This window comes from Diorhabda sublineata, chromosome 2, assembly GCF_026230105.1.
Source record: "Diorhabda sublineata isolate icDioSubl1.1 chromosome 2, icDioSubl1.1, whole genome shotgun sequence".
In the NCBI taxonomy this organism is placed as follows: Eukaryota; Metazoa; Arthropoda; class Insecta; order Coleoptera; family Chrysomelidae; genus Diorhabda; species Diorhabda sublineata.
Window position 1 is genome coordinate 19927684 of NC_079475.1, and position 12850 is coordinate 19940533.

General features: G+C 29.0%; 1 protein-coding gene across 1 annotated transcript; it reads right to left on the minus strand.

Moving 5' to 3' along the window:
* Nucleotides 1-574: 574 nt before the first annotated feature.
* On the minus strand, nt 575-10544 carry LOC130452777 (programmed cell death protein 6). Its single transcript, XM_056792209.1, has 4 exons — nt 10147-10544; nt 9982-10088; nt 5056-5324; nt 575-4479 (listed from the first exon to the last, which is right to left on the minus strand). Exons 1-4 carry the CDS (start codon nt 10203-10205, stop codon nt 4378-4380), a joined length of 537 nt encoding a protein of 178 aa, XP_056648187.1. The 5' UTR covers nt 10206-10544; the 3' UTR covers nt 575-4377.
* Nucleotides 10545-12850: the final 2306 nt, after the last annotated feature.

Sequence of the window (12850 nt, forward strand, 5' to 3'; positions counted from 1 at the left end):
GTTTCTGAGCAATTTTATTCAAGTTATTGTCAAAGCAAATCACACACGCACTGTTTAAGAATTTCACTCAATTCATTCCTAAAATATAGCGCGAGATATAAACCACACTGTAGGAAAATTTATTTTTACTGAGATACCAACGCAAACTTTCTTTACTCGGTAGGCGCACTCAAAATTACTGATAATTCCCGTCGAATCTCCTGTTTTTCCCAGATCTACGAAATTCCGGTCTTTTTCCGGTTTTCAAGGCTCCTAGACATCCTGAATTCATATACGGGGAGCGGTCAATTGAAAACGTGATAAATGGTAAATAAACATTTTTTCAAAAGAAAAATATAGTGTAGTGATTTTGTTCAACAAATGGCATCAACATATTTTGAAAAATAGAAGAACTCTCGATTGAGAACGACAAAACCAGTTAACATTTAAATACACCCTGTGTTAAATATATTCAAAGAAGAGAAATCTGTAATTCGTTTTTTATTCAATACATAAGTTTATTTGTGAACGTGAAACAAATAGTGAATTATTATTCACACCCTTGTGTAAATTATTATTTCACCATATTCCGAAATAAGTTCTATGCGAAGGTAAACAACTAGTTTATTAAATGAATGAAGTAAAATATTTTTTGATAATTTTTGTTTTTAAGTGTTTATCTAGAAATAAAAATAGATAAAAATTTGTTTTATAACATTCATTATTATTAAAAGCTTATAGATACAAAAATACATATTATAAAAGATAGAAATTATCAAAGCTAGTTAACATCGACATCATATTTAATTTTATTAATTAGGCCAAGCGCTGGGTACTTTTTTTGCAAGAAAAGATTTTTTTTTGGAATATGTTCAAGGGTGTATGTGTATGCCAGACGGCGCCATCTTAAAAAACACGATTTATTTCGCAAACCGCGCATCGTAAGACAAAAATTGTGAGGATCAATTTTATACATAATAATTTTCGCAATCTTTTCTATTTGAAACATATTTATGTATACATAGCGCTCAAAGCTTTTACAATATTTAATTTATCATGAACCGTTCACTATATATTTAGCAAATACCATGTTGTAAAAAGTTTGGAACGCTATAATTAAAAACCTATGCGCTATACAAAAAAAAGTTTCAAATAAAAAAGATGGCAACAATTATTATCTATAAAAATGATCTCCAGTATTTTTGTCGTATGATGTGCGGTTCACGAGATATTCGATAAAACGTGTTTTTCAAGATGGCGGCTGACGCGGGCGCCCCCCATGACAACTACTTGAATTTACACTGAGGGGTCACCCCTGAACATATTATGAACCTACTTTTTTTGTTCTGGCGCTTGTCCTGTTTTTTTTTCAATGGAAATACAAATTGAAAGGATAAATCCAAATTATTATACTCGTATAACAACTTCTTTGATCTACTATTAACACAAGAGAAACCAATATCATATTTTACATAAAATGTGTTGAAAATAAGAAAAAGACTAATATACCAATTTTTTATAGTGTTTCTATCAAGCAGATATAATTAAATTTTTCTACTAATGATTTAGACCCATAAAATTAGAATTCAAATTACCATCTGAAAGCAAAGACGGTATTTTCGAATAAGTTGATTGAATGATGGTAATTCGATTTCTCATTTTATTGGGCTAATATAATGGTTTAAATACAAATTTGGATTGAAGTAATTATATGATATTACTTTTTCTAATATTTTATCTGTGACAATCAAACTATTTTGACTGTGAGATACTTGCCCTCATAAAAACAAAAACAGTTAACTAACCTAACCCAATCACAGAATTTGGGATTTAATCAGTTAATACAACCTGTAGATGAGATGCTAGTAGGATTTCGTGGTAGAAGTTCTTTTCGGCGGTATATTAAGAGTAAACCTCGTAAATATGGTATCAAGATTATGTGGCTCTGTGATTCCAGAAATCATTATTTACTTAATGCATTCGTATACATAGTGAAATAACCCACAGGTTTTTGTCAAATAGGAACAGAATGGAAAGGTCATCATATTCGGATTTACAAAAAACCAAACGTTAGTTTCATTCGTACATAAAAAATGCCTGTATGGGTGCATTTTTAAGGCTCATTGATATCATTTATGAATATATTAAGACATACTAGAGAAAAATCTTTTGTCTGTTCTAATCTAGCGTATATATCATAGATACGTTGGAGCACCTAACTATCAATATCTGACAAAATATTTCCACGTGATTGTATTTTAATCGTCTTTGCATCATTTTACACTTCTATCTGTCAATGAAAGGCGAAAAAGTAAAGTAACATTTTATTTTTTCCTTTATTTTCAATTTTCATCAAGCATTATGATTGTCATGTTTTTAAAACAGTGATATTCTCCAGAAATATAAACATTTCAGCAAAAACTTATAAATGAATTTTTGGAATCCACAAAACAGTTCAGTTTATCACAAATGATCAGGAAAGTAGGGTATTGTACCGGAGACTCATATTTTATGTTAAAAAATAAAGTGTGTCCACTGAAATATAGAAGTTTCTATTCACTAATAGTGTAGCCCTAGATACATTTATTCCTTGAAAATTTGAACGCTCATTTTTTAGCTATAAAAAACATACTTCCGAAAGAGAAGTTTTGGTTGGAATTTTCAAATCAGTATGTAAATTCTTAATGGTTTGTATTCAATCAGTTAATAAAAAAATCTGCATTCTATCTCCATTTAAAACAGAATACTCGGCTCAAGTCAAGTTGTTTTTGAATCACAGAATGTGAAGTCTTTGAAAAAAACTCTAGAAGCCACATTACGCGACTCTTTTTAGATATAGAATACAGATATAATTTCAATTTAAAATAAATGTTTTTCACTCAAAAAATCAACTTAAGATGAGATTCTCTATTCATTTTTATGGCTGTTGCCAATAGATTAGTTCTGAAATTCATACTTATACAAAAAGTTTTTCACGTATCTCATTATTCCTATCTTAAAAACTAAGTTTCTTGAATCCCTACTACTATTTTTATTGTTTGGTTTTCTAATAGCAGTTTATTAACAAAAATACTTGAAATATTCAATCCTTATTTATCTATACCATTATTTAAATATTTTATATATGTATAGAATACACTATATAAAAATGTTTATAGTTAAAGCGGCGAAACTAAACGATTATATGATAACTAAAATAAGCAGGTATCAAATATTGATGTAAATACTGTGCATAATTTTAATTCCAAAAATATCACAAACAGTATAATCAAATGAAAAGTGTTACTAAACGTTCAATATCATTCCTAAACTAATTTATTCATAATTTCAACCTAAATTTATATAAAAAATACATTTTGGTTTTCCATCCTTACAATGTATTAACATAGATTAAAAGAAAAATTCAATAATGAATAAGAGGAAAAGTTGTGACATGCCATTCGGCGAATGTATTTGTATTCTCCCTTTACCTATCTACACTTAAAATCAAAGTAAATTTTTGTAAATTGTGGTGATTTTATTCTTTTTATCCGCTGGTTTTTCTTTGTTTTTTTTTATTGTGCTCACAAAACTTCCAGTTATCTTTATGAATTTACTTTTGTTTTGAGTAAATTTTGTATTATAGTTTTCATATAAATTCGTACTTCCTATTTATTCGGGATGGTTGCAGCACTCAACTGGATTCCCAGTTGTTGGAGTTGAGTTTATGGTGTACTGATAGATTTTTGGACCTGGCAGCTGTAGAACTGAATATCACCACAAATGTACTAAACTTTGCTTTGAGTTTAACACTTTTAGAATGTTGGTAAATAGAGGACGATTTATCATCGAATGGAGTGGGTGGTCGATAACAAATTATTTTCTCTCAAAATTCTAATGCTGGAATAAATAAATTAGAGCTGACCATTGTACCACAATACATGAACAAAAAAATATTCAAAAGGTTCAAAGAAAAACGTAACAAGCCAAATGGCATGTTACAATAATTTGGAAATATAACTTTTTCATATTCCTTACAGCTTATAACAAATTATAGTAACACTTTACAAAATTTACAAATAGAGGTAGAGGCATTATATATATAAAAAATGATTTATTGATAAATGCACAATTATATTGTGATGAAGTGGATATAATTCATGCTGTCAACTATATCCAACTTTCTAAAAGTTTCGAGCACCAAATATTTATACAAATCTCAGCTTAAAATGAAACAAATTAGAAACCAAAATTCTATCCACTTTTATCACAATATTTTAATGAAATGTTTTATAAATATAGTCCAGACATTTCATTTATTAGCTGTTGCCAGAAACTGTACCAGTGTAAGAAAAAAATATAAATATATAATTGGCACAAGTTTGACTTTACAACCAAAGTTTTTTCCTATGTAATCATTTAGACTTTTAAACTAAACACCATCGTTAAAAACTGCTCATAATGAATTGTGATGTAGCCATCTTGGTCAGTATCGTACTGTCTGAATGAAGAAGTGAGTGTCTGAAAAAATAATTACAATTTTATAAATTGGCTAACAACAGTATAGATTTGAGAGATAGATAGATTCAATTATGGATTAAATTAACCAATTGCACTCAGATATCAAAACTATTTTTGACATTTCTAGCTTGCCTTCCCATTATTATAGTTCTAATAAAATCTGTTATCTACTGGATTCGAAGATATTAGTTCTACCCTCCCTTTTCTTATACATGGTTTAAAAAACACACAGAATCTACAATCATCATTTTCTATTAGATCTAATCTCATCAAATTCTTTGGTAGTGCCCCTTAAGGAAGCAGTATCAAAATGTTAATTTTTAGTCCAGAAGGTACCACTAGAGTGCTTCTCTTTTAGTTTCTTCCTTCTTCCAAAACACCATGAAAAAGCCAATAAAAAGAGATTGTGCTATTTTTCTGATAAATATATTGACATCTTCATTTACTGAAATTCTTGTATGACCAGGAACTCAGAGTAAAGAGACTCTATTGTTTTTGACTATTCAATACATTTTATTCGGCATTACGTCAGCTTTGAATTGATCAGTGTTATAAATATTATGAATAAATACTTACATATAAAACAATACAGCATTGGATGAAATCGTCAAACAATATTGTTCCATTTCCATGCCTATCAAATTTTCTTACCAGTAAATTTATTAAAGTATCCGAAAGCCTATAACCGAAAGAAACAAGAGCAGTTTTTAATTCTTCTTTATCAATATTACCAGAATTATCTCTGTCAAACGATCTGAAGCAGTTCTGCCAATCAGTAACATATTTCCATAAAGCACCAAAATCTTCAAAACTAACTTGTCCTCGACTATTCCTGTCAAACATACCTAAAATTTGAAATTAATAATAAGTAAAAGAATATTGAATTGGTATTGACATGAGAAAATATTTATGGTTACTTATTAGAAATTATTCTCCTCCTCTTTATCAATAATATTGCATATAGAAAAACAATTTCAATACACAAGCTCTATGTTAAGATTAACAAGTTAAGTGTATTCGTCACGATCTATTTTCTATGTGGTTTTTTATTATAATACTGGTACAATAAATTTTCACTGTTATAAGTGGACCATGGTATGTTATCCTTTAGTTTTAACAATGTGGTCTTTATCAATTTAATAGTATAATAATTGAAGGGTATAAGCTGGAAAGTACAATTACTGTGCTGCGGTGTATATTCAAATGATGAATAGATTAATGTGCTTTTCAATCAAAAATTATTTGAAAAAGTTTTGACAAATTGAAGTAATTATTACATTTAGAAATTTGAAATTCCATTCTGTTTTTATTTATAGAATAAACAATATTATTTCCAGTTTTTCTTCTTACATCTCTTTTACTGAAGAAATATGCCTCCTTTAGGAAAACCCTTTGAAATATATATTTAAAAAGATCTTTTTCTTACACATACTATATTAGAATCTATTAATTGATTTATTACTAATTAAAAATAGTATAATAAATTCACATGACGGTATCAAGTTAAATTAATCCTCGAAGAAAGCAACAGATATTTGTGCTGTCATAATATAATGAAATGTATTATCTGATAAAGCTCCGCACTTGATATTTTTATGTAACCTACCAACTTCATTTTATTACTTGGTAAATTGTCAGTGCATTTAAAACTTCTTTATAATTAAGAAATTATATTTTAAAATCTCTTGTGAATTTGTATAAGGAAGGTTTTGATATCAAGACAATTCATAAATGTATTTTTGGTTATATTACTATTAAATTAGAGATACTGATCTCCATGTCAAAATAAATTGAAGCAAGTGAGAATAAAAAAATTTGTACTGCTATTTATGTTGAGAAAGATGTAATTGCTCATGAAGTTTGACTCCTAAACCTATTATTCTTTCCACATTTGATAGATGAATTTCATTAATTGCATAGGATGTGAGTTTTCCTAAATATCTTTTTGATTGCCTGATATTTCGATGTAACTTTGTAAAAGATCGAAACAGAAAAAATTTGGTAAATTGTCAGTGCATTTAAAACTTTATTGTGATCAAGAAATTATCGTAAATATGAGGTTATGTAACATGTAAACAAAGAAAAGTTACAAATTATGGAGAAAAGGTGTAAATATTTCAAAAAAGTTGCATTTCCACTTGATTGTTTAATCTGCAAACTAAGCTTTCACCCAAGTTTTAAGAAAAGGGCAGGTGTGGTAAATAGCGAAAATCTCGTTACTTGTTGCCAAACGCGTGCAGAGAGTGAAGTTAAACCTGTGGAAAAACTCTGGAAAACTGAAGAAATGGACGAGAAAAGGTTGAAAACATTCATGCAAAACAATTAATAAATGATACAAAAAATAAGCATATAACAAAACGACCAATAAAAATAAGAAACCAAAAATTAATGCATCACAAAAGAGTACATGAAGAAACTACAACAAAAAGATAAACTTTATGTTAGAATGAAAAGGGTTGAAAATGAATAAACAAAGAAAATACAAGAGAGTCCAAAATGCACTAAATAATCTTCGAAAAACCCTACAAAAAAGTACGTTGAAGATAGCTTCAAGAAGCAGAAGAAGATCCAAAGAAAACTTGGAAGGTCTTAGATGAACTATGCAATCAAACTGCTAAAAAACACAGCAACATTACAAAAATAAAAAAAAAGGAGAGACAAATAATAACTTTGAAATGACTTGGAGTTTAATAACTTTTAAAATTATAGGGCAAACTCTGTCCTCAGATACAACAAAATGCTGGTGAACACTTCAAAGAAGAAGTAATGGAAACACTCCAGAACCAACAAACCTCCAAGAAATAAGGAACCTTCTTAATGAATTAAAAAATCACTCAGCTCCTGGTACAGACAACATGTTAAAACAAAGACATTATTATACTTTTTGACACTTTTGTGCCAAAAAACAAAACATTAGAAAGTGGAATATACTCAGAAGACTTGAAACAGCAAAAATAGTGTCAATATACGAAAAAGGGGCCCATAATGATGTAAGCAAATATAGACCCATATCTCTATTAAGTATTTTCACCAAAATAATGGATATGGAGATAATTAAAATTAGGATTGTGAACTTTGTCGAAACAAATTTCAAGTCAATATGGATTTCAGAAAAAAAGGAGTACCCTATGAGCGACAGTTGATTTACTAGAAGATGTATCAAATAAAATAGACAAAAACCAATATGTGGTGGCAATGTTCATTGACAAAAATTGTTACAATTTGTAGAAAAAAGCTTGTAAAAACTAAAAAAATAAACATAAAAAGAACTAAATAAAGATAAAATAAATATAGACAGAAAATATACAGAAGAAAATCACAATGAATAATAAAATTATAGGTAATAGTAATAGGTAATAATTAGTATATAAGTCCATGGCAGAATTAAACCAGTATGTAGCAAGCCCGCTATTAAATATTATTAGTCGTTTACAAAGTAGAAGGCACTTTCCAGTAAATATGCCCTCAATTTATTGCGGAATACGGAAAAAGATGATATCGAGTGATTGTGCATTTTTTTGCATTGTAAAATATTGAGCCCTTAACTAATTCTCAATGTGGAGTACGTAGGTAAAGGTGATGCTCCGCGTTCCTATGTGAGTAGCCGTGAAACGTTCTTTCTGAAATTGGAGAAGCTTGTTTACGAATTAGGCAAATGGAATCAAAGATAAATAAGGAAGGAAGATTCAGAATTTTCAATCATTTAAAAAAGTCCCTACAGTGAGCCCTGTTGTTTAGTCCGGGTAAATATCTAACAGCTCTCTTTTGTAGTTTGAAGATTCTAGCACTATACAGTTGTGAATGGTGAAACTACTGACACAAAAACTGTAAATATAGGTGTAGCACTGGGGCCACTACAATACCTTTTATATCTGTCTGATTATATCATGTTTGCTGATGACACTGTTTTAATGTACGGTCCGGTAACAAAGAAAATGAAATTGAAGAAAACATTAATAGTGATCTTATTCTCTACTATGATTGGCTGTCTAATAATAAACTTGGTGTAAGTATTGTGAAGACAGTATATATGGTAATCCATCAAAAGGTCAAGACACAGTGTAAAAGTGAGTGAGATAAGGGACTTGGAAGAAATGAAAAGGTCAAGATTCTTCTGCTTATAGAAGCGTACAAGTATATAAAATACAGGGATAACTATACAGATCACACAGAAGATACCTTGTTAGAGTTCTCTGGGTGAAAGGTCTCATTAAAGGTTATGACAATGAGTTGGGGTAGGTTTCAATGCAGTGGGAATATTTCTGGGAGAATGAGATATATCTTCTGACTGATTTAATTTGAAGATCACAAGCAATATTGTAAGGTACATACCATGGAGAGTTTAGGATAATTCTAATAAATTCTTTTGACTGAAATATTTCATGAATTGCTACATTTGAGTTGGATCTTTATGGTCTTTAGTTGAATACCATAACTTCAGATGGGTTTTAGTGCGACTTTGTATATTAGCAGCTTGTTGATTGTTATTTGGGATCTTCGACCTATTAAATAGTACAGTTTACTGAGTTTTAGACCCAACTGCTTTCTCTTGGTTAGTAAGTGTGTTCTTCAGGTTAGTCGTCAGTCCAGATGCATTACAAGGGATTTTGCAACTCTTATGTTGCTGCAGAAGATGCCCATTTAATATTACAGTTGAACAGGTCCCTCTTCATTGGATGTAGGTAACATGAACAGATTTATTTTCATTTACTTTTATTTTCCAAGTTTTTTGCCACAAGGAAACAGCGTCAAAGTTTGCAATATATGCAGGACAACTGCTAAGTCCTGATGAGATATTAGCACAGAAATGTGATCGGTATATGTTGCTGTGTGTGAAAATATCAGCTGCGTATATAAAATAGAGGATTGGGACAAGTGTACTTCCATGTGGAACTGCTGACAAAATTGGATGTAAAGTTGTGATGTAGTCTTGGATTTTAACTTGTCTGTCTTGTAGGTAGGATTTTAGGATTAGAAGAAGGTCGTGCTGGAGGTTTTTCCTGATTGTGTATAGTAGTCCGTTGTGCCAGATCTTTTCAAATGCCTATGCAATATCAAAGAAGGCAGCCAAACAGTATTCTTTATTGCCATGTTTATGATTTGTTATTTATTTACTTTTTGAACCAAGTTGAAAACGCGAACAGAAACAATTTGTTATTAACTATTTTTGGCGATTATATTGTACTCAACATTTTTAAACAAAATATTTGAAGCTTTTATCTATTCAAATTAGAGATCAAGTGATTTAATTGTGAGTTTGTTGCTATAGATGTAAATCCTCATAGTAAAGAATGTTGATTGTTGAGTCATCAACATGTTGCAATATTAAACAATATCACTTTTACTATTAGTTATAAGAATAGGTGTTAATGTTTGTGTCTTAATTGAATCATCACTTACAGATATGGTACATATTACTTATACAGCTAAATGTTTTTTTTCTATGTTTACTTGTAATCTCATCATTTGTTTTACAATTATTATTCACAAGGTAAATCTTACCGATCATTAATCTAACAGTTTCGGGATTAAAAGGACTCCAGGTTCCATTAGAAAGGGCGGATCCAAGTTCATCTGCATTAATAAACCCACTTCTGTCTCTATCAACTCTAAAATTATTTACATAAGGTAAATTTTGAAACAAATTGAAATTCTCAATACACCAACCTTTGAAATACGTCCCAAAGAAATTGCCTACTAGGCATTGGAGAAGCAAACTGATTCATTTTGAACTTGATATAAACTGGTCACTATTAAAAGTATGAGATTACTTTTATATATACGGGCTTTATGTCTTGATTGCACAACTTGTTAATAATCTAAAAAATGTTTCTACAGAACACCAATAACCAATACGTCTTGCAAAACATCACCTGTCGCTGAGTCAGTACTGTCAAAAGATGTGACGTCAAAAAGAAGATAAGCCACGTCATGTTATATTTGTTATTGTTATTTGTTATTTACATATCACTGTAAATAGAAAAAATTATCTTGTTATATATCCCGGAAATAATAATTTTCGGCTTTCGAAAATTTTATTTTACAATAATTGAATGAATACAATTAATCTCAAAAGCGAACTAACTGATATTCATTGAACGATACATATATTCATTACCAAGTTGTTTACAATAATTCGTATTTATAATAAAATAATTGCTGATGAAGTGTTTATGATATTTAATACAATTGCGTTTTATATAAATGTCCTAGAATTTTCTCCATGTAACTCGGATTACTATTTTCTAAATGATTATCATTAAAAACCTGTCAGATATCATACTGACTGATCTTTAGAATGAAGCAAGTATACGAAAGAAAAACTTATTTATTTTTATATAAATAATTTTTATTATCATTAGTCCAGGCTATCAAGGTTTTCACCTTCGATAAACCTGCATCGATTTTAATGAAATTTTGACGGCATGTAGGGGATACCTTAAAAAGCAGAATCTACCCCACGCCGATTTGTGCTTTTGCCCTAGGGGAGTTCCACTCCAACTAGGGAGTGAAAATTTTTATGATGACAATAACCACGGAAATTGATAGAGGACCAAATTTTGAGCATAAAATTATCTTAGCACTTTATTTGAAAAATCAATAGTTTTTTTGTTATGCGCGATTGAAAACTTGAATTTGTCTTGAATAAAATCATATTTTTAATCGATTTTTCATTATTAACTCAAATACTTTTGATATTATCAGTATAAGTGTAAAAAACAAAAATGAAGCTTAAAAAAAATGGATTGGTTTTTTTTAATTTGCTTTAGATTACAAACCGAGTTATGATTTATTGAAAGTTGAATATTTTTATCGAACGAAATTTTTTTAAAATTCAACCTAGAAGAACGAAAAAACGGAGAACTTTTCGAAATAATTGTATATAATCTTTTTCGAAGTACTTTTGAAAAGCTTAAAAATGAGAGTAGTCGAATTCTCTAGCATAAAAACTAAGAAAGCTATGGCCTAAATAGAATCGATTTATATTATATATTATATTATATATATTACAGAAAAAAACTCCATTTCACCCTTAGCAATAGTACCCAAATTGCAATAAGAATATTATCCAGTGATAATTCAGTTAATTTACTTACTAATAATAATTTCTGGAACTTTAAATGAATGCATAATTTCGATAAAAAATATGTTTAAAGTCGAAAAATCATTTTCGATATTTTGAAATTTCTCCTTTTTCTTAAAATGCCTAAAAACAATAGGTAATATATAAAAATTGACAGGAAACAAAAAGTTAATATTTTTTAACAAAGATTTTTCTCTTTTTAAATTTTTTGTAACTTCTAAAATAATAAAATAATAATAATAACCTTCCCAATCGTACCCAAACGGATTGATACCATTTTAGAACCATTTAAACGTTGCTCTTTGAAAAATAGAGGGCTAATAAAATTTAAAAAGTTTATAAACTTGAAGGTTATAAAATTCCCTATAAATTTACGTTTTGAGTGACTAATTTGCTTGAAAATTAACCGAGATATAGCCAAAAAACTAAACACAATCTAATTTTCCTTTTTCATTCAACAAATTTTCAGTGTAATTAAGAATTTTTTCCCATTACCCATAATTTTTAAGGGACGTTTAAGTATAACATTCATTTTTTTGTCATAAGGGATCATTTATAGGGGTTGAAAACCTTAAATATATAATATTCAAGATAAAAGAGATAAAAAGTGTCAATTTGAAATAAATATATCAAAAAATTTATTAAGACGTCTGTAAATATTTTTTTCAATTTTTTTCGACATAGGGGATGATTTATAGGGGTTGAAAATTATAAGTACAAAATATTCAAGTCAAAACAGAATAATGTCCATTTAAAATAAATAAATCATCCAAAAGAATAAATACTTCTATAAATATTTTCTTTTCCAATTTTTTGGAAATTATTTGAGATGAACACAAAAAACAGTCAATTTTATATAATTAAGCTACCACAAAGTAATTGAATAATATTTTTTTAATTATATATTAACCGGGGATGAAATACATCAAGCTGGGCTGAAAAATTATAAATACTATATTAAAGTATTAAACAACTTTGATTCAAACCTTAAAAGTATTTTTCTACTCATTAAATGCTTTTACTTATAATTTTATTGATTTTTTGCAAGGGGTAGCTTTCACCACTAAGAGTAATGAGCACATATCGGCTTAGGGTAGATTCTGAAGATAAGGGTGAGTCGAGCTTAATTCCAAATTTTCATACAAAGCTATGCAGGTAGGTAATACCTAATTTTTACCTCAGTAGCCTGGACTACAAACCGTTTTAACGCGGATATTCCATTATATGTTAAACAAAATAACTCTGGACGACCTCGAACTACTCGTACAGTTAATTTTCAGAACATTG